General features: G+C 44.2%; 3 protein-coding genes across 5 annotated transcripts; 2 read left to right on the plus strand and 1 right to left on the minus strand.

Annotated features, from left to right (window-relative positions):
* Positions 1–1063: 1063 nt before the first annotated feature.
* Positions 1064–4416, plus strand: LOC103709393. The gene is made up of 3 exons (XM_008794696.4): positions 1064–1109; positions 1238–2068; positions 3611–4416. Exons 2-3 carry the CDS (start codon positions 1282–1284, stop codon positions 4105–4107), a joined length of 1284 nt encoding a protein of 427 aa, XP_008792918.2. The 5' UTR covers positions 1064–1109; positions 1238–1281; the 3' UTR covers positions 4108–4416.
* A 5224-nt stretch (positions 4417–9640) lies between these two features.
* Positions 9641–16581, minus strand: LOC103709394 (nuclear transport factor 2-like). Of its 3 annotated transcripts, none has more exons than XM_008794699.4 (9): positions 16254–16581; positions 16017–16154; positions 15550–15838; positions 15299–15444; positions 14275–14455; positions 14056–14177; positions 13870–13935; positions 10718–10784; positions 9641–10372 (listed from the first exon to the last, which is right to left on the minus strand). In XM_008794699.4, the coding sequence occupies exons 1-9, from the start codon at positions 16302–16304 to the stop codon at positions 10080–10082; spliced, it is 1353 nt and encodes a 450-aa protein (XP_008792921.2). In that variant the 5' UTR covers positions 16305–16581; the 3' UTR covers positions 9641–10079. The 3 variants fall into 3 exon arrangements, with proteins under 3 accessions (XP_008792921.2, XP_008792920.2, XP_008792919.2); XM_008794698.4 differs by having other exon boundaries at positions 13870–13932; positions 15200–15444; XM_008794697.4 differs by having other exon boundaries at positions 15200–15444.
* A 5938-nt stretch (positions 16582–22519) lies between these two features.
* LOC120109014 (tropomyosin beta chain-like) lies at positions 22520–23410 on the plus strand. The gene is made up of 3 exons (XM_039122747.1): positions 22520–22549; positions 22628–23081; positions 23172–23410. The coding sequence occupies exons 1-3, from the start codon at positions 22520–22522 to the stop codon at positions 23408–23410; spliced, it is 723 nt and encodes a 240-aa protein (XP_038978675.1).
* Positions 23411–25081: the final 1671 nt, after the last annotated feature.

Below are 25081 nucleotides of genomic sequence, written 5' to 3' on the forward strand. Positions count from 1 at the left end.
GGTTGTTCCAATAATGCAATACTTCCAAAGCCATCCGAAAAGTTCCGTATCGGATAAATAAAATTTATGATGATCCTCGACCTAATTGTTTAAAGTTTTAGATTGCCGGTCCATAATGTAGTATGCCTAATATGCATCATGAATTTTATGTAACATTAGATGTTATTATAGGTAACCGCTACCTTATCCATTTTAAAAATATATAATTTTTTTGAAAATCTATATATATATATAATTTTTATTTATTTTCGAACTATGAATACATGATGTGGGTACAATACACCACATATTATGATAATAAAAAAATATTTAATATAAAAATAAATAATATAATTATGGCTCCAAGCGTGGACTCCACTCGGATCAAGTCATCAAAGGCTACGTTCCTGCAGGCTGCCGCCTAGCGTACTGGTTCCACAGACCTGTCGGACACGTGTCCCCTCTGCATGCGGTGTTCTCTATCCTCCACGTGGCAAGCTCTGGACTAACTAGGCATGGCCTCCCATCGCGACTCGTGTCGATGCCGCAGGCATCGCGCGCCAGGCCGCAGGAAGAACGCCGCACGCGGGGTCGCGGGACTGCCACGTGTCGAGTCAGCCGTTCTCAGCCCTTTTTTTTGACCACGCTGCGACCTCCGCCCACGCGAGACGGACACGCCAGACGCCCTCAATCAATTACTTCCCCATAATCTTCCGAAACACCATAATAAGCCATCGACGAACCGCCACGTACCCAACAAAGAGAATCAAGCACCGGGGTCCACTATATACACGCCATGCCGTAAATCAAAACGTACAGATGTCGGCTATATGGACCATGAGAGGAAAATGGAATTTCATCTTTGATGGCAGACCAAGGGATAATTTTGAAGAAGCGGATGGAACGGGGAGAAACGGTTTCTGCGAACTTATGTAGACGCGAGTACGTGTCCGCCGTGGAGCCCATCTCCTACCATCACCTTGCCACGTGGCATCTCCTCCGGCGACGGGTGCTGGTACGAGGGGCTCCCTTCTCCGCCCTGGACTCCTCTTAAAGGCCTTCCTCCTCGTCTTTCTTCCTCTCTTTCTCTGTAGAAGTTCTGCTAAGTCCTTCTCCGTCTTGGACTTCTCGTAAAAGCCTTCCCTCCTCGTCTTTCTTCCTCTCTTTCTCCGTAGAAGTTCTGGTAAAGAGAACAAGTTCCAAATCCAAAGCCTACGCCTAATCTTGGAAATTTTTTTTCCTTTTGCTTTTTTTGAAGGTTCTGAGAAGTCATGGAGTTATAGTGCAGATCCGAACCCGTTAATGGATGGAAATATGAGAAGAGTGCAGTTTTCGGACCCGGAGCCGGCGGACGACGGAGGAGTCGAGCTCAGCCTCGGGCTCTCCATTGGCGGGAGCTCCCGGAGGGCCTCGAATCCGGGTCCGGCCCGTCACGGGTCGGACACCTGGTTAGGATCCGGCGAGGCCGTCGCCGATTTCGGCGGGGGTCTTCGCTTCGACGGCGGAGATCCTTTCCGGCGGCGGGAGGGGAGGAAAAATGGGATCTTTGGAGGCGGCAATGAGGTTCCGTCGGAGGATCAGGCGGCGCTAGAGGCCCAGGCGCTGAAATCGAGGGCCAGAGACCGGGCGGCGAGGGAGAGGGAGGCGCTCGTGGCCGACCAGTGGAGGCAGAGCGATGGCCGAATCTCCGGCGTTGCTCGAATTCCTAGCCCTAACCCTAATCCGGTGGCGTGCGGGTCGCATCCTTTTCCGGCGATGGCAATGCAGTATTCTCACCACCATGTGCAGTACGCACAGGTCCCGAATGGGCTCGGATATCCCGTTGTCATGCCATGCTGGGCTCCGGCGGTGTCGCCGGTGGCCGACGAGGGTTCGAACCGTTCCGAGAGGAATGTGTTCCTGCCGGTGGCTTGCCGGGGTTTGCCGGTTTCCGTGCCGGCTCTGAACGCTAATCGTGGCATCGGTAAGAGTTGCTCTTTGGACGTGAAAGGTGGGAATGGCATTGGGGTCAATGGAGTCCCTTCGTCCATTGATTCACTGGGGAGCAGCTCTTCAGGGGTTTCGGATCATTGGAGTGGTTCGTTTCGAGGTAAACATCTCTTCCCTTCTTTGGATTTTATTTGAATTTTCGATGTATTCTGTATTATAGATCTCTGAAAAACGTTACTTATTTACCTCAAAGTTTGCATCTTTGACTACTCTAGAACTAGATTGTTCTCGGTTCTTTTGTATGTAATTCTGGAGTAAATTACCACTCTGTTCAATTTTCTTCTGAATTTTGGAATGCGACCCTTTAAATGGGTTGGCTTTGCTGAAATTAAATTGAAATGGTTACAATTTTTGTTTGTGGATTCTTGATTCCTTTGGTTTTTTTTAAAGAAAGATTCTTGTTTTCTTTGTTGAGTATGACTTTTGACCATGAGACACCAATAACCTTTTGGACAGCAATTAACCTTTTGACTGTTACTGTAATTGAACACCAATAAGCTCTTGCAACAGTGCTTTGGCTCTCTGTTTAGTTGTTGACAAAAGGTGAATGGCCATTGTTATTTTAATGGTTTGTTGACATTAGAGCTTATATTGTTATATTGCATAGGTAGGGTTGAATTGCTTCCTTTTATTTTTAAACCATGCAAGGAGTTCCAAAAGAATGCAATGTACCTTCTGATGATTGGTGGATAGTGAAGCAACTCACGAATTAGGTTTATTTATGCATTGAAAATGAATATTTGAGCACCATTAACCAAATGACATCACTGTATTGAGCTCTTGTAGTGCCCCGTTTATGTACCTCTTACACTGCACTCTTCGCTTTATGGCGTTCATCACACATATTCGATGGATCCTATGGTTGATTGATAAGCGATGTAATGTTAGTGATGCTGTCGATCAAAATTCTATGGTACATATCATTGCTGCATTTGGGAATAATTCGGCTGGATATAATGATCCAGAATTCGGGAAAATCCAGAAAATTAACAAAAGTTCAAAAAAAAGCTCGGACCCCAAAGAATTAGAAAAATAATAAAATTAAGAAGATAGACTTTCTAACTTGTTTATAAATTTATTTATTTAAAAATAAGTATAGTGGAGGAAAAAGTAACAAATGATGGCATAGAATATCATGGCTCGCTACAATATATGGTATCATTAATTTGTAACACAAAAATTTCTTAAACTAATCATAAATAATTGCTGTATAAATCATAAAATTCATGTATAATTCAAGAATAATCGGATAGTTCTAGATCGATTCATTTTTGGATAATAATTCGGAGAATCATTTACTAATTCAGGAGCTCTTCAATAATTAGGAGAATATTGTAATTATGGTACATATTACTTGTGAGATCACTAGTATCATATTATTTCTCAGTTCTTAAATATGAAAGATATTAAGCCTGAGATCTTGCAACTCGGGCAGCAAAATGCATCATCATATGCATGATTTTTCTTTTTTGAAAGAGAGATGCAAATGATTTTATAAACCCTCAAACAGTAAACATTGCTGCGTGATAGGGGTGATCTCAAATGGATCTGATTATGTCATTGTTCGTGTTTATATCTTAAATTCTGCACATTAGGTTGCTTCTCTGCATCTAGGACTACTCACTGTTCCTTGGTACCTCAGGATCGAGCATCAGCAGTGATGCAAGGAGCCATTCAACAACCCATACCATGGCAGAGAAGTCTGGCTCGCAACTTTCATCACAAGTCGGCAACCTGCAAAGGCATCAATCTCACCATGCAGCATCTTCATCCCGAGTCATCGAAGAAGGTAATGAGAAGGCCGCCTGCACTGCAGGGTCTAGCTTGGTGCTGAACTCAGCCACTTCAACCAAGAGGAAGCTTGATGGCGTTGCCTCTGTGAACAAACCAATCTCGGCTGCCGAAGATTGGAACCTGAATGGCTCATTCTCTCTGCCTCGAATGCCCTACGTATCGGCTACCGGGGATGGGCCCAATGGAAAAACTGTCACTGGGTTTCTATACAGATATACGAAGTCGGAGGTCAGCATTGTCTGTGTTTGCCATGGGAGCTCCTTTTCGCCAGCAGAGTTTGTGAGGCATGCTGGGGGTACCAACATTTCACACCCCTTGAGGCAGATAGTTGTTGTTCCTTCATGAGTGGGTAGAGAAGAGTTCTCTGCTGTTCTTGTCTTTCTGGAGTCGCTAGGCTTCTGTCAGTGTTATCTTTTTTGTTGTTTGGCCTTCTTCTAGGTGTCAGGTAGTTAGGTAGATAGCAGCAATAGAGATGGGTGCTGGTGTTGGAGGAGAAATTTACTAGTTGGCTGTTCAAATTAGAGAGTAGATGGTAGTGTAGGAGGGGAAATTTCAGTAGTTGGCTCATCAACTTGGATCTGAAAGACGCTGTATAGATCTTTTCTATTGGAGCTCTTCCTAACAATGTGCTGATGAGGCTTTCTTTCTAGCAAATTCCTGGTTTACCAGTTTCACTCTCACACAGGAAAAATGCCACACAGATGCTGGGAACACAAAGTTGCCTTTGGATTATTAGCAAGTGTGATGCAGTGTTTTAACCTTTATTTTTGTGAAACGACCTCATCCGGTAATCTTTAGAGAAATGACTAATTTTATTTTTGTGACATGATCTCATTCGGGTGGATGTTGGAATCCCTCACGGTGTCAGCTTCTTAGCTGAAAATATTGAAGAAGACTGAGAGGGCTGTTTTTTCTGCTTTTTTTTCTGATACAATAGCAGGACCTGCATGAGTAGCTCAGAAAAGAGAAGACTCGTGATACTTTCAAAAGATGCCTTTTGAATGATGTACTGCGACCCAGTTGGAAGGCTCAGTCTCTCATCAAGTTCCAGCTCTTGCATGATGGCAATTCAGTAGCAGACACGATAGAGAGAGAGAGCACAGATGCAAGCGCTCGTAAACACCAGCCGTGCCTCAAAAAATTGTATTTCTTTTTTTTTTATATAATATACAAAACCAGTTTTTATAGAGTATTAGGAGGCTGACAAAGTTTGGTAAGGCTGACTAAGTTTAGCACAATCAATCACAAATCAATTAAGATGAAGTTTGGTAAGGCCAACTAAATTTGGCACAATCAATCAATCAATGGTCCTACAATGATTTTAATGTCTTCTTTCAAACTCAAGATGGTAAAGTGGACACTAACTTGAGTTTGGAAACAAGAGATCAAAAGATGTCAGGAGGATGAGCTTTGGTGAAGATGTTCGCAAGCTGATCAGCCGAAGCGACAGGATAAAGACGAAGAGTGCCTTCCTGTAATGATGACGCACAAAATGACAATTGATCTCAATATGTTTGGTGCGCTCATGGAAGACATTATTGTGAGCAATCTGAATGGCACTATAACTATCGCAATAAATTGGAGTGCTCGACTGCTGAGGAGCACCCATATTTTGGAAAAGCTAACGAAGCCAAAGAAGTTCAGGAATAGTATCAGCAATGGCTCGATACTTAGCTTTAATGCTAGAGTGAGCAACAACTGTCTGCTTCTTGCTTTGCCAAGAAACGAGAGAGTTAACCAATAAGAAAAGAAAACTAGTGGTAGAGCGACGATCAGTAGGGTCACCGGCCCAATCAGCATCAGAATAAACCTATAATGTCAGGGATGAGCAAGAAGAAAAATGAAGTCCATGAATCCATATAGCTTAAGATGCGAAGAACAATTGCATAGCGAATAGAACATGGAGTCGTCATGAACTAGCTGACAAGATGTACAACATAGGCAATATCTGTTCTGGTAACAGTGAGATAAATAAGGCTCCCAACGAGCTGTCGGTAAAGAGTAGCGTCTGGAAGGAGCTCCCCATCTCTAGCACGGAGCTTGACGTTGGACTCTAAGGGATTGTCATCTGTTTTGCAATCAGTAAGACTAGCACGAGAAGGGAGATCAGAAGCATACTTGGCTTGGGTAAGATAATGGCCGTCAGAGGCAGGAGGCACCTCTAGTCCTACAAAATAACCGAGAGAATCAATATTCTTCGTCTCAAAGTGCTGACTCAAAAAACTGCTTAAGCTCATGAATATCAGAAAGGTTGTCACCAGTAATAATCATATCTGTCGGACAACTTTGTGAACTAGGTCTTGAGTTGCTTTTCCTAGGAGACTGGTAATGCAATAAGAAATCATTTTTATAAGAAAGAAGATAGAAAGATTAATGCTGCCTCGAATCATTAGATGATTATGAAATTCTGGAGAAAAGACACTTGGGCTATCTTTAATTGCAGAATAGGTTTTGCACCCAAAAAAAATAATAATGCAGAATAGGTCGTGATTGGAAAAGAGACTAAATATATCTTGACGAGGATAAACCTCGGGAGTGAACCTCTAACATGCAAACAAGGTCAACTGGTGGAGAGTGCTTCAGGTCTTCTGATGGTAAACAACTGCCATTAGACAGGTTCAATGGCTGCTGACATTACATCATTTCTCAATCTAATAGCACAGATTGTATATATCATTATAAGATTGTTGATGGTTGTTACTCTGGCATTTGTTGGATCGCTAGCTCAACTCTAAGCAATATAATTCTATTCTAACTAGAAGGCAAGTAAGATTTTGAAAACAACTAGGAACGGAAACAAATAGAATTTTTTTTAGTAGGATTTGAATTATAAAAGCATTAGAACTCATCATCTAAATGCATATTAGATAGACAATGTAATGAACCAAGATCCTATCCGAAAGGCTAGCCAAAAGAAGTTATTTTCATTCTTTAGTTCTGTATAAGCATCCATGATTTTCACAATGCATAATTGACGCAAGAATAAGTAAGTGCTGGCAGAGGTTCTTATATACTTTCTCCATTTAAGCTTTAGTATCTTTGTTAGGCTATAGGTTTAAATTCAATCACAGACACCATATCATAATTGGCTCTTAAAGGTTGTGCTATAATATCCCCTAGTTCATATGAATTGTGGCCTAGGTCAGTACTGACACCATTTGTAATAATATATATTTAGTGCCACATTAGTTTTGCATAAAGAAAATCTTGAATATTTATACAAGGTCAAGAAATTCAAATAATAACTTTTAGATAGCTTTTTGGGTGAGTTCTTAGGCCGCTACATATGGTATTAGAGGGAATTGGCCTATAGTCCATAGGTGACCAAAGGACATTGCAGCACAACTTTTTTGAGAACGAGAATAAGCTAATTATATTATAATATTTGTAATTGGATTTGGATTTGATTAGATTTAAATCTTTAATATAGTGAGCACACTAGGGCTTAAAAAGAAATAGTGTATGAGGACCTGTGCTATTATGTTTTTAAACTCTTACCGATCATATACTAGAAAAATCTTGAATATTTATACAGGGGCAAGGAATCCAAGTGAGAACTTTTGGTTAGCTTTTTGGATGAGGACTTAGGTTATTATTGCTTGTTCATATAATTTTATGCAGAGGATCACATTTTGAGGCTTTTGATGATTCAAGCTAAATTTGGAGCCATATGCACATTGTAAAAATGGATTGTGCTATCTTGGAGTGATCATACTTAAAGGAGTTGTTTTAGTGTAGAGGTTTGATGTTGGCATTTCGTTCGAATGTTTCATGGATTTTGATATGTAGGCTGTTGATTTGAGTGTCACTGCTGCTCTGTCGAACGATATTGCCTTTAACCTCATAGTGTGCAATTGCAAACCATCAAGGCTCATTCCACTTAGGTCAGTCATCTTAAAGCAGATTCATTGTGTGCCGGTATTCATTGTGTGCATCAATGTTAAAGCAGATTCAGTAGCTCTGCTCGAATTTCCAAACCATATTATAGTAGATTTACACCTAGAGTGTTCATCATTTCTATGAATAATTGATTTCCAAACCATATTGTATGCAGCATAGAAATAGATCATAAGAGTCCAAGGCATATTGTTCTTATTGGTAAGGGTGATCGGACGCTTCAATATTTCTTATGTTGAGGTGATTCAATCTCAAAAGTAATGTATGGATTCTGTTAAGTGTGGGATCATTGAAATTTAGTTTCTAGGTTGGAACCAATTGTTTCTTTTGTTTAGCCTCTGCATCATATCCAAAATACGTGACGTGCCACATAAAAGCGGAACGGTAATCCTTTTTCCTCCCCTCCCGCTTCAGTCTGACTTTGAATTTCACGTGCCATGCCCTAAAACTATACGAAATACCGCTCATGTCCCGCAAATCAGCCAACCAGACTCTGATTACGCTGGCCTGCCGGGCTGTCTTTAAATAACGGTGTTATATTCTATCAACATAACAACGGTATCACGGCTTTTGGCAGCCCGAGTTAATATCATATACAATAACGCAAAAAAGATAACGAATGGAGAAATTAACAAATATGCTAACTTCCAATCTCGCAAATATTTGTTCATATATCCTCGTTTTACATCAGCACTACCAACCTAACCATCACCAAATTGGCTGGAAGCGGGTTGGCTGGGTTTCTTTGGGCTTCAAGCCGAGTCTAAGCCTATTACAGTTGAGGGTTCGGCCCGAGCCCCATTGAAAACCCAGCCCAAACCCCAAATGGTTTTCATATGGTGGCGACAGGGGCGGCAACTGCAGGGCAAATGCAGTAGAGATGAAATCGGAGGGCTTGTTTTGGGTGCAGCATAAAAGGAGAGAGGACCCCCACTTGTTGATTCAGCGCCCAGGTTTGTCTTGGCCATCTGAAAGTAAACTTTGATGATAGTGCTTTTAGTAATGAGACAAAGCAGAAGTGGGTTTCATGATCAGAAGTCATGACTCATAGGTCATTGCTGTGGGCTGGCGAAGCACAGATAGGCTGCTAGCTATAGGAGAGAGCTCAAGGCAGCATTGGCAGACATCTCCTATGCGAGACGGAAGTTGAAGGTGGAGCGTATCATCCTCGAGGGCGACTCGACCATGATGATCAATTGGCTATGTGAGGAGGGGGATGGGAGTTCTCTACTATATCCGACAAATGGTGAGAGACTGCAGTGCCTTTCATACAGTGTATGCGTATAAGAAGGCGAACAAGACTGCCAACTGAGTTGCATCTTATGCAGCACAGCACTCCGGAGGAGTTCTATGGACCGACTAGAATATCCTTCCTCCACAATTATGCCAAATTATTGCTTTTGATTATGTTGGCTGTAACTATATTAGAATAAGGCAAGCAGCCATTATAAAGGGAGAGAGGGCTGGTAAAGTGGCCGTACGAGCCGAATGGAGGAATTTTCGGAGAAAGGGGAAGAGGATGGGGCGGAGATCACGCGGGGGATAGGGAACTGGCCTCCACGCGGAAATCTGTCCTGGGCTTCGAGCCTGCAATCGGACTTGGGCTTCAGGATTGGACAAACTGAATCGGATTGTGTTTGCAAGGGCCAAGGCCGACCAACATTTTGGCAGAACAACCTCAATCAATACCTGACCCAAAACTGAAACTCCCCAACGGGTCTCATCCCATTTCCAACCCGTTACCCCAAGCGACCTTGCACAGTCTTGAGATTCAGTAGGCTGTCTACAGTAAGAGCAAATCGGAAAAATGGACCATAGAATAATAAAATTTCGCAAGATTCACAATGCCCATTGACCACAGCATTCCTCTCTGAACAGCAAAACAGCATCAAATAGGTGCAGGACCAAGAAATACAACCCCATAATACAATAACGCAACACAAGCATCTGATACAAAATTGGTCAGAACTACGAGCTCCGATGATCAAAAGATCATTGCCCATTTTCATCATACGACGATTAAAAATATAACAAAATCCAACTCACAGAGCAGTCAGCTGTCAACAACCCAGTGAAGCTCTAAGAAAAGGGAGGAATCAAAAAAAGAAAAATTATTCCTTTCCAGCAGGTGGGTGGGTGGGAAAGAACAGTAATAAAATCAAATCCTAGAAATGACATAACAAATAGAGATGCGTTGTTATCCCATGAAAAGAATTATCCATATTCTACACTCGTAACCACCAGTAATCCTACGTAATGCAAAAACACAGGACAAAACAACAGGCAGGAGAATGGCAAAGTACGTAGGCAGGAGATGCTCCCACCTCGTGTGCCTGTCAAAGTATAATGATCCTAACCGATGAATGGCAACCGTTCAAACAAGCGTAAAAGCACACACCATCGCTCTCTCATTCACTGCCTTAAGCTGGAGCCGGCACACGAGGTGCAACATTTTCGGGTGCATTTCTTGGCAGTGAAACAGAGCGGTTTCCACGACCACCGCTGGATCCAATACGATCAACTCTTTGATATCCACCATCACCTCCGCCACGGTTCAAAGATCCTCCCCTTCCAGCACCTCTGTTGCTGAAATCAGCCCTGCTGCTGTAGTCCCCTCTTCCGTAGCCCCTCCCACCACCATAGTTCCCACGCCCTCTCAAACCATCATTTCGGAACCCACCTCTGCCAGAAAGAAACCTTCCTCCATTGCTAACTGCAGAGAGCAAATGAACCATTACACTTTGCCGAATCCAACAACTGGATGTAGTCATACAGAATTCAAATAGATGAAGGCAGGGTCATGTGCATTTCTATATTTTTTGTCACAATTCTAATATGCCTCCAAAGACCGATGAAATAAAGTCCACTCGTGTCCTCAGATGGCAACTTCAACCGGGCAATTTTAAGAATCCACAAATTTTGTAAAGTGTACGAATTCCCAGTGCTATTGATATGGGGAATTCTCTAAAATAAGCTAAATATTATAAATGCCAATTTATAAATGGAATAATGATAGAACACATCAAGGCTAGGAACCAGAACAGAGCATTCCACTTGCCTCGTGAACCAGCAGGCCGCTTTTCCTCGACAAAAGCTTGGTGACGACCAATCATTATGGGCGACGCCTGGAAAAGTGAAAACATATATTTCATAAATTCTCAAAAGCATGCAAAAGAATATAACTGGCAAAACATCAAAAATAGAATGAAAAGTTGAAAACAAATCTAAAACTTGCCTGATGCTATGTTTCTGTGTCTCTAGGTTTGCCAGTAAATTTACATAGGCTGTACACTTATGTTACATAGATTTTATGGGGAAAGTACTTACGATCTAACCATTAAAAGCATATTCAAGCTGACAGGAAACCTGAAAGTAGAACTTTTGCCACACAGCCAAGAAAAGAAAGATGCACATATCTGCTCGTCATGCATGTCTATGCATCTGTACGTATAACAGAACCTTAAAACTGTAGCAAGGAAACAGGCCATAACGGCATAACCGAAATGCAAGGGGGTCCCAAAATGTAAGGTATTCTCAAGGAGTGTTCAAGTATTATTAAAAAATTTTACCATGAAATGTCTACTATTGTGTATATTGCCAAAGTCAGCCAAAAGTTGCTTGCCATTTTTGAAATTTGAATATAGATAATTGTACTATTTTTTGGCATGGATAATAACCAGATGACAGGCCATAAAAATATGGAACATTTGGATTCCTCTAAAAGAGCTGGCAAGCATTAGTAAAGAATTATTTTACTGGATAAACTAATCTAGTTCACCATTTAGAAGTTTAGAAATATATCTGACAAAACCAAACTTGTAATTAAATCATTGTTCCTACACACGTTTGATATGCAGACCTGCCTCCACGTTTTGAAAAGCTTTGTAAATCTGAAAATTTTTAGTGGCCAAAGGAAGCAACAAGGACCAACCATTGTTTGGGTACCAGTGATCTTTCCAGTTACATATTGTTAGATTCACATAGAAGACAATGCAAACAAAAGCATCACCAGAGGATTTTAGCTCCTGTTTCAATCCCCAAAGTTGAAACTTGAGAAACAATTGGACTATACACATTTTGTTAGAGCATGAACTCAGATATAAACTCCAATAAAGGGTATGCTTTATAAACAATGTAGAACGCAGTACGAAAACATGTACAAACTTACTGCATATAATCCATATGTATGTACATCGCAGAAGCATGAAGAAATATAAGTATGAATAAGACATCACGCTGAATATGTGTATGCTCCAACTGTATAATAAAAAATTACTGCATGCCTCTTTGGCAACTCCCACAAACTCGAGATAAATCATGTACAAGTGTTTTCTATGAATAAGATGTGCAGAATATATGGAATCTAGGTAGCTGATGGGGAATAAGAATTTAGGAGAAAACGTCCAAGCAATGATATGGGTAAACCGGAGACAAGTGGGCTAAGATGTCAAGTTCCATAGAATGAGCCAAAATGCATGAATGTATTCAACAAATGAGTCATGCGCATAAGGATAATATCATGAAATGCGGAACAGTCCCGAACCGGACGGTTCTGCCCGTTCCGAGCTGTACCGGTAGATCACTGGTACGGTTCCGGCTTTAAAAATGGCACGTTGCCGGAGCCAAAGAAGAAGAAGAGAAAGAGAGAGCGAGCGAGGGAGTGAGGGAGAAGTAGCGGCGGCGGACTCCGGCGGGGGCGGAGGACGCAGCCTCCTCCGACCCTCCACCGGTATCCGCTGCCGCTCCTTCTCCCTCTCTCCCCCGCTCGCTCTCTCTTTCTCTTTTTCTTCTCCGGCTCCAGTAGGTGCCCTCCCTCGGTACGGGCTCGGCACGACTCGTACCGACTCGTTCTACCGGAGAACCGGTATGGTGCTCGGTACCAGCTCCTCTGACCCTGGATAATACACCAATATAATCAATGAGCCAAGGTCAAGGAGAAAAGGTGCTTGTGGCAATGTAAATCTGCATTTCAGCTGATTCTACTAGAAGATTCTCAAAGCTGAATTAGTAACCCTACAACCATCACAAGTCAACAAGACGACTAGATTGATGTACTAACAAGGTCCAACCATTGAAAAACCTAGAAATAAAGCTCCAACGGTTAAAAGACCCACAGAAAGGTACTCTTGGCATGTGTTGATGACGCGGGCAATGTTCTGGCTTGTGAGGTTGACTGACAACAGACTGAGTTAGCAGGAACAACACATATTAGCAAAGGTAAGAGCAACAATGCTACAACAAAATTTGTGGAGAAAAAGACATTACCACTGGATGCTCCAATGGTAAAAGACTAGGTCATGAATTTTAAAGCAGGCGGCTTAAAACATTTGAAGCATGTCTAGTATACAAGGCTAATGAGCAAGCAGTGCAAATAATGTCTTAAAACTGCAAAAAGACTGCGAGGGAAATGAAGATACAACCTACTAACCACAAAGCAAGAACCTACTAATGCCATCAGCTTGATACGCAGAGGAGAACTAGAAAAAGCATGGTTTGACACATCAAAAGTTTGAGTAAAATAAAGAAAAAGCATGAGATTACATACATCAACAATTATCAACACAGATACCTAAATCACATCAGAGGAGAACTAGAAAGAAAGATGAAGCATCAATTCTAGAAGACCTCAACAACTAAATTGCAATTTCTAGTACATCAGAGAATATTTTAAAACATGATAGTCTTTCCAAAAAATTCACAAAAAATGTAACAAAATCCAAAATTACACAATATAAATTTACTGTCACTAAGGATTCAAGTTCCGGCAGGACGTCTCGCAGGACACTAGGATGGATTACCATCTCATGTGTCATGACAGAACCGTCCCGCCATCGTCCCAACGTCCCAATTGGCATATCTTGGGACATCCTCTGTTCCAAATGTTGGGACGGATCAAGACGGCAACATATCCCCTTCCATGAGAAAATCGAAACAAGCCCAATCTACGGGATTTAAAACCTCGACTGTCACAGTAAAATTAGCAAAAAGGGCATTGAAGATATAGGATAGAAGAAATGAGGCCAGATGAACAAAATAGCAGATCCTAAGTAATAGTCTCCTAGAACGTTTGTCACACTAGGCATACATGATCATGACACAAAAAAATTCATAGATATGCAGATAATACCCTCTTCAGTCAATTAATTCATCTTCCAAGTAACCATGGCATAACAGAAGAAGTTAAGCCAGAAGTGTTATATGTATGAGTACCTCTATTGCACTTTGGACAGCACTAGTCACCTCAAACTCCACGAAACCAAAGCAAAACCCTTGCTGCTGTAAATAATGAAAAATAGATACACCTTAGCCACAAGAAAATAAAAGTTATGCAACAGTCAATGACAAATTTCGAGAAAACAACAAAGAACATAGAAAATTGAAGAGGTTAACGCAAACCTTATGGCTTCTAACTTGGATGCCACCAGGCTTGATAGGTCCAAACCTCTTAAACTCCTCATGGAGTTGCTCAGGAGTACAATTCAAGGGCAGATTTTTTATGTAAATTGAATGACCATCAACTGGAAAGAAGCAAATGGATAGCGATAATCATACTTAATATATCAGACTTGTACAAAATCAAAATACTTCATAGTTTTAGCAAGAAATCTGCACAACCTTCTGACTCTTGGGCAGTATTTTTTGTTTCAACAGCACTAGAACTGGCAGCAACATTCTCCGGTGCTGCAGCTGCCGTAAAAGCCGGGGCTGCCTGTTGGTCTGAGTTAGAAGGGGTTGGCCTAGCAGGTGCAGATGCTGGAATCGATAAAGGAGTAACGTTGTCCTTCATGACTTTCACCTACATTAGTGAAACATCTAAGATCACGAGAACTGCTGCAACACTACTGTTCCACATTGTTATGCAATGATATTGAATTTTTAGATGGGAAGACAGCTCTATGCTTGTCGAAACCCTGCTCCTTGTTACACTCCTCATTAGAGCATCGCATGCAGCTCTAACAGACTAAGACTAACACGCTTCAAATAGAAATATTTTGATAATTAATTGCTTATGGATGAAAACAAATAACATTAAGAAAACAAGCATGCAATGTGCCAAATTCTTGTCAACTTACAAATACATAATAACCGAAGTTGTCATCATCTTCCAAGTAGAGGAAAATAAGTTGAAGACCTAAATTCAATCACTAGGATTTAAATAAATATAGATTTCCATTCATTAAGGATAAATAAATATAATAAGAGAAGAACATGAACATTACAAATTTCTAAGTCTAGAATTATGGATAGAATTATCATTAAAACACTATGGTCGAAGGTCTAAAGCAGATAGGATATGTGCAAGTTAGCAAAAGAAAGGACAGGATTCCCTCGACATGGCTTATCGGTTCTGGAGATTTGCAGTAGAAGTTTTACACAGTATCCTTTCAAAGTTTATCACGTGTCAGTGACAAAATGGAAATGATTTCATGAAAACTACATGACAAGATAAAGGAACAATGTCTAAGCAGGCATTAATAGTTAGCAAGTCATGGAGAAGTAAATAGAAGGAAAGCCTTAAGGATGCAAAAAAGATTTTTACAATGGACGCATATGATTTCTTCGGCGCCTCTTCCTGGACTGTAGCAGAATTTGAATCAGCTAAAACTGCCTGAGAATTGTTTGGAATCTCATCAATCACCTCAGCTACTGGTGCTTCCTCCTCCACAACTGAACCATCCTCGTTCTCTAAAGGATTATACACTGCCTCTTCATTCACTTCCTCCTCTTCTCCTGGATGCAACACTGCCCGCTCAATCACATGTTGCTCCTGTGGTGGAGGAGCCTCTGCACATAAGTTAGAACAGGAAAAAAGAATAAACAGGGAAAGATGAGTAATGGAACACATAAATTTCCATATAAATCAAGTATTTGGTGGCTTCCGAATCATACCCTGCTGGGGTGCTAGAGTCACACCAGTGTCATTCACCAACCCAGAGATCCCCTGTTGCTCGTCAGCCTCTTCCACATATCTAAATATATCATTCAAGACATAGTAACCTTTATCCTGGGTAGCAAGGAAGAAAGACTGAGTGAAGCTTCTCCTGATGTTATCCTTCCCTGTGAGGTACCCAGTCACGAGGACGAGCACCCCACCATCAAGCGATTCCTGAGCATCCACCGTCTTTATCTCTGCCCCGAACTCTCTGTAGTACATAGACAGTATCTTCTCGTTGATCGCCTTCCCATCAATCCAACCAGGCAACAGAAAAATCAATTAAATCAGAAAAGAAAAATCTAAAGCAAGAGTTGCTATCAAGAAAGATCGGTCTTCATTTTTTTTCTTATTTTTCTCTACTTTCTCTCATCAATCAAACTCAAAGATGTTAAATTCCTACAAGAAACAAGGACAAGCTTACTTGCATGGTGGTGATCGAACTCATGACGCCCTGGGCCTCCGAGCGGCCGAGCTTGCTGTTCTCCAGGTAGAAGCGGTAGACCAGCTCCGGAGACTGGTGAAGGATATGGTAGTACTGGTGAACAAAGGCGTTCGCAACCTACCAACAATCCAATAAATCAGCATAGCATCGAACCTTTCTTCGAACTCTTGAATCAAGAAGAAGGAAAACAGAGCCCAATCGGATCGAGACGCTTACCACTTGAGCAGAGGGGGGAGATCCGCCAGGAGCCAGCTGCTCGGACGCCATGCCGCGAGTCGAAGGTCGACAAGAACCGGAACAAACCCTAGTTCGCCGGGAAACGGAGCAAGCGCCGCGGATCAACGAAAAGAGTCACGGATCGATGGAAATCGAGCCCCGGGGGTCGGATTAAAGGAGGGATTGGAGTGAAAAGACGAGGAAATTTGGTTTTCCTCCTTCGATCCGTCGAGCACTCCCAAGGGCTTGGGGTCTTAGGATCTGGGGGGCCAAGAAACGACAACTCGAGAGAGAACGAAGGGAAGGACAGGGAGAGCTCTGTTTATATTTCTTGGTTCCTTTTTTCCGTTTCAATGCCGTTTAAATAACGCAGAGGCGGCGAAGCAAACTTCCAATCGAACGCATAGAGTTTTTATGCGGGAACAAAGAAATGGCGTCCAGATGTGAGTGATGATTAAAGCGGACGGTCGATGTGATTTCCGTATGGAAATTTCTATGATTCCTGTGCACGTGACATCAGAAGGTGTCCATTTGGGGCACTTTGGCATCGAGTTCGTCCGGAGAAGCTGGAATGAGATTGCACCGCACGTGTGCAATGCACGTGGGATGGAGCAGCGATGGCTGCGCCGGCATTTTACCCGATTTATTTATCTGCCTGTCGATGAGAACAAAATCTTCACAAAAAGATATGTACTTTACACAAGGTCAACGTAGATTCTGTCGATTCTCTTCATGTTTTAACCACGTATAAAAATAAATACACCTTTAGTAATCTCAAATATTAAATCTATAACTATTTTTTTATAAAAATATTACTTCCTATTCTTAAATTACGAGCGAGAGAAATATATTTATCAAAAAATTAAAAATTAAAAAAATATTTTAGTTGGTGCAAAAGACACACCCATATATTGTATCTCCCAAGTGCCACATTTTAATAAAACTAATCCAACTTTTAAATCTTCCAACCCTTCAACTTCATCCTCCAAACATGAAGCAACTTAACCAAATCTCACGGTGCAACCGTCCACACCGAAACATCTATATAATCCATCCTCATTGTACGTTACCAATCTGATGTACGATATAAAATATAGATTATGTAGAAGAGTCACAGGCTCCTACAGGGGGGAATGCAAGGCTTGAAGGTAGAGGCAGAAACATCTATATAGCCCATCTTCACCGTATGTTACTAGTTCGACGTATGATATAAAACATAGATTATGTAGAAGAGTCACGGGCTCCTACATAGGGAAATGCAAGGCTCGAAGGTAGAGGTGTGCATGGGTCAGGTTGTGTTGGTTTGGAGCTAAATTCAAAATTGAACCGATTTAAACTGGTTCTATAAAATTGAAACAAAATCAAACTAACCATCTATAAAAAGTTGCATGAGGCCGATCCAAAAATTTGGTTCAATTCAATTTAATTTATTGGATCGATATTTGATAGGCTAGGATAAATAGGCTAGACTAAGTCTAAATATAAAAAAAAATTATTTTATATAGGATTGATATTCAATAGATTGGACTAAACAAGATAAGCTAAATCTAAACAAAAGAATTTTATTATATATAAAAAATTCTTTTGTTTATATATAAAAAATAGGAAAATAAAAATCAAAAAATCGAAATTTATATGTAGATGCATGTGGATTGAATCGAGTTGGGTTGGGTAGGATTGGTTTAAATGTATATGTGTGTGTGTGTGTAGGGTTGGATCGGGTTGAATTGATTTGAACCGATTTTTAAAAAATTTAAATTGAAAACAAACCAATTTTTTCAGATTAATTTTTTTCAAATTAAACCCAATTTTTTTTCAAAAAAAAATAGATATAAACCAAGCTAGTTTGGGTTAGGTTCCTGGTTCCACCATTTTTATACACAACCCTGCTTGGAGGCCATCTTAAATTTGGGTGTGGAGGCTATTTTGCCTGGGACTCCACAATCAATGGAAATGTACCCATTGATCTGTGCAGCTACCCAATCCCCTCCCCCATCCCACACACTCTCTCGAGCTCCAAATCCCTGCAAGCGCAATCGAATCCTCCAATTCTCCCTCTCCTTTGAATCCCTTGTTCCATCCCGAGCATTTACAACAAAAAAATCCAAGGTTTGAGCTTAGAGGATCCTAGGATTTAAGGATTTTATTTCCTCAAATTTGCTAGTTTTCTTCTCTCTAGAGGCGCACGAGGGGCAAGAGAGTGTTTCGCGTGACCTAACAATCGAGATGAGAGAGTACTTGATGGACAGTTGTGATCTCATATCTAGAGTTCAAATGATTATTTGTTTTAAATAATTTATGTGAACTAATTATTTGTTAATATATTTATGTGTTTTTTCAATTTTATATTTTTATATAGATTTATCTAAAATTTATGATTATTCCATCATTTAATCTATCTAAGGTAATAATCATAGCAAAAAAAATCAAATAATATTTTAAAAACTTTTATTTTTTGCACCTAATTGAACATAAGTTGGTGGTAGGGTATGTTTAACCTATTAAGGTGTACAATAATATGTGAGTTATCATCTCAAGTTTGGATCCTCTCTGGTTCGGCATTGAACCCGAGAGGATCAGTCGATCAATCATGGCCAAAATTGTGCAGGTCTCATGTGGTACACGAGACAATGTGCCGCACATGCATCAGTGGGCCCTGTACAATCATAACTATCCTACCATACATGGATACCTACGATTGATCAATTGGTCATTCTCTATTCATGCCCTCTTCTGGAGGAAAAATTATCGATTGAATCAAGTCCACCAGCTCAGCAGTGGACTAGTCCAACTAGAAAGCAAAATGCATAAAATGCCCTTCCGACTCCCTTTTCTCTCCTCCTGCTTCTTTATCCGTGTTTGTGCATGTTGCTTTATGGTTGGATTGATTAACTATTGAGCAGGTGGACCTGGTCCAACCAATAATTTCTCCTCCTAGAGAATATTTCTGACCCTCTCCCCCTTCCATTGTAATAAATTTTGAGGAAACAAGAAGCAAAGCTTAAGATGGCCGACCTTTTATGATGGACTTTTATTTGTTTATGGAATATGTTAATGCAAAGTGCATTGAGGTTTTCTATTCCATTTCCACTCCTCTAATCCTTCTCTTATTGATCGGCAGGCTCGACTGTCCATTGTCATGCCAAGGTAAAGTTTGATGGTGCAATGCACAACTTCTCAAAGACTGGGGACTGGTTTTGTTGCTAGAAATTGGACCCGGGGGCTGCCGCGAACCAAAGGGGGAGGAGCTCCGCTGCCGGGATGGTGGATGGCGGTGCGCCGGCTGGTGGTGTCCTCCTGGAGAGTCCTGCAAAAAAGCCGGTGGCCGGGCTTTCCGGCGCCGGCCCTCCGAAGCTTAAGTCAGAGGGGGCTAATATGTGGGGGAGTAAGGAGAGGAGTGTCTGTTCTTTCTGTGTGTATATTTGTGTCTGTTTTGTGTTGTCCCCTCCCTCTACTTCCTCCGTTCCCTTTTATAGAAGGATATTATGTTACTTGGGAGGTGACAGGGGAATTTGTCCTCTTTTGTGATAATTGGGCACGATTTGGCTCATTAATGGCGTAGTGGAGAATAAGGCGGGATCAGACCGGAATCAGAGAGTTGTCACGGTTGATCGGACCCGCTGGAGTGGTTGAACCGCCGGCCGTGGTGGGCCTGGGGTTCGTAGATGGTAAGTGCATTAATTGCTGAGTGAATCGGCGGTCAGGGAGAGCCATACACTTTGATGGTTCAGTGATCCGGAGATCATCTTGAGCCGTGTTCATTTAATGACTGAGTGCATCGGAGGCCTGAGGGGGTTTCATGCATTAATGACAGGTCGTGCCGAGTACCTGCACTAAAAAGGGAGAAATTAACACTACTTGGCATAAGGAGCCTGGCCTGGAACTCCCCTACCATTGGAGCAAGTCTTGATCAACTCTTCCACTAACTAAAGATTCCGAGAGGTAGACATAGAAAGACAATGTTACGATTCTCTTTTTTCTGCCCTAGCTCTTACTCCTCTACTTCAATGAGCTTTCCTAGTTAGAAAAGGATGTTTCGTTCACTCTTCTCAAGAGAAAGAGAAAGAATATAAAATCTCGCGCTTTGATGACTTAGAGATAGTGGTAGATTGTAGTGGAGTCGTGTATCTAGCCGTCAGATCCTTTAGAGGGTTAGGCGGAGATTGAGTATTTGGTTAAGGCTCGGGCTCGGCACGGGTGCCGAGCCGAGCTGGTCGCCCAGCGGAGTGTCCTGTGGCAGGGTTACTTCTGGTCGGCGTTCTCTGGTCGGCTCTTTTTAGTCGGGCGCCTTTATTCAGGCTCTTTGGTTGAGTGCCTCGCTGGCCGGCGCTATTTGGTTGAGCGCCTCTGGTCGGCGCTCTTTGGTCGAGCGCCTTGCTGGTCGGCGCTATTTGGTTGAGCGCCTTCGAGGTGGCATGACTTGGAATTTTTCCCCCAACACTACCCTCCGACTTCCAAGTTCCAGCTGGCTACCAGCTTGAGCGCGGGAAGTAGTTTTAGTTGGGTCATTACGGATTTCGAAAATTTTAAATTATCGCGCTTTTCTATTTATCAGGCGCTTCGAGGTGCCTCTAATAGGCGGCGTCTCTTCTTTCCCGAAATGTCCCATTATTGGGACGCCCTCTCCGAAGCGTCCTCATGTCGTGGGCTCATGATGGGGCCGCACGATCCGATGGGGCGCTTCGGTGTTCGAAGCGTCAACCCGAATTAAATGTGGCGCTCCGTCTTTTGGGCCGACACGTGTCGTAATCTAAACGGGATGCAGCGTTTCTCTCGCTGATCCGGGCCGTTGGAGGGGTCTATATAAACTCTCACCCGGCCTCCCGTTCCTTTCTTATTGTCTTCTTCCTCCAACTCTTCTTAGTCCGAAGTTTCTTTTGTCCGGCGTCTCCTACAGGTCCCTTTTCTTCCTAGTCTTTCCCTCTTCCTTCTAATGGGTTCCATTCCTAGTGAAGTTGAGTCCACCATGAGTGTTCTGGAGGTCGAAATGACCGAAGAGTGGTTTTTCCCTCTTCAAGGGTTCCGTTTGGAACCCGCCAGGCGGGAGGATCGGGTGACCGATCCTCCGGTAGGCCGGATTGGAGTGTACTTAGAGTCACTCTGGGCCGGCCTACGATTCCCTCCCCACGGCTTCGTGAACGAGTTGTTGGCGGTGTACCAATTGGTTCCGGCGCAGCTTGCTCCGAATGCCTGGAGGACAGTGATCGGTTTCTTGTCGCTGTGTTTACTGCACGGGATTCCGACCTCTGTCAACGTTTTCCGGCGACTTTTTGTTTTGAAGTCGAATCCGGAAGACGGAGAGTGGCTCTATATCGCCCTTCGGGCGGGTCGGCCACTCTTTCAGGGCGCTCCTTCGTCCATTCATGACTGGAAGAAGAAGTTCTTCTTCCTAGGCTCTGAACGGACATGGGGGTTTGACCTTAGGTGGAGACCGACCCAGCTTAGGTCTATCAACAAACCCCCCCAGCTTTTTCCACGTGAGCAGGGGATCATCGACACCATCCACAGCCTCGGGGACGGTATTTTACTGAGTGGCCTCATAAGTCAGGATGCTCTAGTGAACGTTGGCCTGAGCTCGGCGCGTCCCCATGGTAAGGGTAACAGTAGGGTGTCATTTTTCATTTTATTACTGTTCTAAGTTCTAATCCTGCTCGCCCTTGCAGATATCGCAAAGATGGTGACCAAGAGCGAGGTCCTATACGCCCGGTTTCAGAAGAGAGCGGCCGAGCTCTCGGAAGAACCGACCGAGCCGAGGAAGAAGGCGAAGACCTCGGCGACCGCAGCGGTCGAGGTGGGCGTTCCTCGACCCGCGCGCTCCGAAGCTGGTCGGAGGGAGGGCGCGGATTCCAGGGGCGTGGGCTCAAGGGGAGCTGTGGTGGCGCTCCCGTGCCCGGTGCCATTGTCGCAAATTCCTGGTCGGCAGGAAGCCCCAGTTGCCGACCAGGGGAGAAGCTCCGCGGGTCTGGCGCTCGCGCGCCCCCGCTCTAGTTTCGCGGCAGTCAGATCGGCCGCCTGTTCGACCCCAGCCCTCCAATTCCGAGCCGGGGAGCAGCCGGGGAGCTTCGAGGTCGGCTCTGCCTAGGGCAGCCGAAGCTAGCCTTTCAGGCCCGTCGGGCTCACGGGAGCGGATTCCTTACGCTCCCGTCTGGTCGGTTTTTGAGGGCGACTCGGCCCTCGACAATCCTCAAGTAGCACGCGAAGTGTTTCGGGTCGCGCTGCTTCCGGCCGACCAGGCCAAGATACGGTCCATAAACTGCAGCGCCTTCATGGACTCCACTCTTTGCTCTGCCGTTCGGGTAAGTTGGTCTTCCTATTCGTACGGTTATATGCAAGTTTTATTTTTTAGTCTCATCTCTCACATCTCTTTTTTACAGCATTTGCACGAGACGGAGACGCTGATGCACATTGTACAAGACTACCGGAAGCGGGCCCGGAGGCATCAGAGGGGGCACGAGGAGGCCGAGGCGAGGTGCCAGGCGTCCGAGGCCGAGCGCCAGGTGCTCCAAACAAGAGTGGGAGCAGCCGAGGACGAGATTCAAGCTCTGACCGCCGAGCTCGAGGACGAGAAGGGCGCGCATACGTTGGCGAGATCGGAAGTGCGCGCCGCGGAGGCTCGTTTGGCCGAGGCCGAGCTGGCACTGGCCTTCTGCGAGCAAGAGGTGGGGAATGCCAGCCTTAAGACCTTAGAGCTCGAGCGGGAAATAAAAAACCTCGAGCGGAAAGCCGCATACCATGAGGCTCGGGAGCAAGAGGCTCGGGAGCAGGCCCAAGACGCGGTCAAGCTTTTCCGTGAGTCGGATGAGTTCCGTGACCTTCTAGAAGAAGAAGGTGTGAACGGGCTCATCTAGGGCTTCAAGGACTTCCGCAACCAACTGCGGGAGCTCCTTCCAGATTTTGACCTGAACCTGCTCAGACCAGGAGCAGGGGTTGAAAGGTCGGAGGTGGAGGTGGAGGCAGAAACTCCGGAGGCAGAAGCTCCGGAGGCCGAGGCAGAAGCTCCGGAGGCCGACCAGGGAGGTCTGGCCGAGGCGGCCGAGGCTGTCCCCGAGGCCACCGGGACGGCCTCCGAGGCCGTTCCTGGTGCTGCTGAGGCTGCCGAAGAGGGAGGCCTTTACCGCAGAGCCGGCTATTCCGAAGCTGCCAGGCGCGAGCCTTAGTGTAGTTAGTTTTTTTTTTTTTAAGTCGGAATGGCCTCCATACTTGTTAAGGCCGAGCCCGAGTCTTTGTACTTAGCCTACGGGCTTTTTGAAATGAATATACATGTATTTTCCTTAAATTTGCAAATGCCTTTGTCTTTGGTAGACTTTGGTTTCTCTGCTTGGATCCATTTTAGGCTCCAAGGACATGGGCTCCACGGCCCTGACTTCGTCCGTCACAGTTGGACTTGCATTTGGGCTCGAGATGGCGAGCTCAAGTTCGAGTTTAACTCGGAATTCGACCGAGCCCTAAGACTAGCCACTAAAACTTGGAATTTTTTAGTGAATTTTGGGTTCGAGCCTCGAGTTGCCGAGGCGGATCGGATTTGTTCCGACGAAAGGGTTGTTGGACTAAGCTTGCTATTAGACAGTGCATGTTGGAGGGGTGAGGCGAGCGATGATTGGCCTGACCAGGTGCCTCGACGCCAGTCAGGGGTTCATTCAGGTAATTAATTAACCAAGAATGAAGGTAAATGAAAACGGAAAGACATCAATTAAAAGGGGTACCTGGTACCATGAGCGTCCTTATGCCAAGGCCGTGAACTTTGCCTGGGGATGGAAGACGCTCCTCTGCTCGGAGTCCGTTTTTTGAGGACGCCAGCAAGATAGAAGAATCCAAGAATAAATGAGATAATGGAAAGATATTAAATAAATAGGTACCTGGTACCGTGAGCGTTCTTATGCCAAGGCGACTGGAGACGCTCCTCTGCTCGGAGTCCGTTTTTTGAGGACGCCGGCAAGATAGAATCCAGTTCGTTGCCAATGACAGTCTTCTCGCCGATCACGAGCAGTCGAGCTCTGTGATTGATGGGGAATGAAGCCGAGCTTGTTGGCCGATGGAGAACGAGCCGAGCTCGTTGGTCGATGGAGAATGAGCCGAGCTCATTGGTCGATGGAGAACGAGCCGAGCTCGTTGGCTGGTAAAGGGCCGCATCCCGACGTCTCGGGGCATCCCAACGTATCGGGGCATCTCGACGTATCGGAGCATCCCGACGTCTCGGGGTAGGAGAACGAGCCGAGCTCGTCGGGTCGATGGAGAACGAGCCGAGCCCGTCGGTCGATGGAGAACGAGCCGAGCCCGTCGGTCGATGGAGAACGAGCCGAGCCCGTCGGCCGATGGAGAACGAGCCGAGCCCGTCGGCCGATGAGCCGAGCCCGTCGGCCGATGGAGAACGAGCCGAGCGCGTCGGCCGATGGAGAACGAGCCGAGCTCGTTGGCCGATGGAGAACGCACTATCCCAAAATATCAAGGCATCCCGACCGTGGTCAGGGTAGGAGAATGAGCCTGGCACCATGAGATAGCTAGGAGAATTGGTGAGCTCGAACAAGTGCACAAACCATCACAAGTTATTATAAGATTGAAATTTATGGTTGAATAATGGGGGACCCCTTGGGGTTCTACTGGTAGTACACGCGGAGATTCTCAGAACTCCAGCTTCGTGGAATGGGAGTTCCATCTAGAGACTCTAGCTTATAAGTTTCGGGCGGCGGATGCGCGTGACTCGGTAAGGTCCTTCCCAATTTGGAGCCAGTTTTCCTTGTACAGTTGGTCGGGAGGCCTCAGCTCTTCTGAGGACAAGGTCCCCCAGTTTGAAGGATTTGACTTTGACCCTGGCGTTGTAGTATGAGCTG

Source organism: Phoenix dactylifera, unplaced genomic scaffold (assembly GCF_009389715.1).
Source record: "Phoenix dactylifera cultivar Barhee BC4 unplaced genomic scaffold, palm_55x_up_171113_PBpolish2nd_filt_p 001718F, whole genome shotgun sequence".
Classification (NCBI taxonomy): Eukaryota; Viridiplantae; Streptophyta; class Magnoliopsida; order Arecales; family Arecaceae; genus Phoenix; species Phoenix dactylifera.

Bases quoted from the DNA above. Each gene is read 5' to 3' on its own strand.
- LOC103709393 (XM_008794696.4), top strand. From the start codon at position 1,282: ATGGATGGAAATATGAGAAGAGTGCAGTTTTCGGACCCGGAGCCGGCG. The intron at 2,069-3,610 runs GTAAACATCTCT...TTGGTACCTCAG, and splicing joins TTGGAGTGGTTCGTTTCGAG to GATCGAGCATCAGCAGTGAT.
- LOC103709394 (XM_008794697.4), bottom strand. From the start codon at position 16,304: ATGGCGTCCGAGCAGCTGGCTCCTGGCGGATCTCCCCCCTCTGCTCAA. The intron at 15,839-16,016 runs GTAAGCTTGTCC...ATTGATGGGAAG, and splicing joins GTTCGATCACCACCATGCAA to GCGATCAACGAGAAGATACT. The intron at 13,936-14,055 runs GTTTGCGTTAAC...CATTATTTACAG, and splicing joins TCCAAGTTAGAAGCCATAAG to CAGCAAGGGTTTTGCTTTGG.
- LOC120109014 (XM_039122747.1), top strand. From the start codon at position 22,520: ATGGACTCCACTCTTTGCTCTGCCGTTCGG. The intron at 22,550-22,627 runs GTAAGTTGGTCT...TCTTTTTTACAG, and splicing joins CTCTTTGCTCTGCCGTTCGG to CATTTGCACGAGACGGAGAC. The intron at 23,082-23,171 runs GTGTGAACGGGC...TGCTCAGACCAG, and splicing joins TGACCTTCTAGAAGAAGAAG to GAGCAGGGGTTGAAAGGTCG.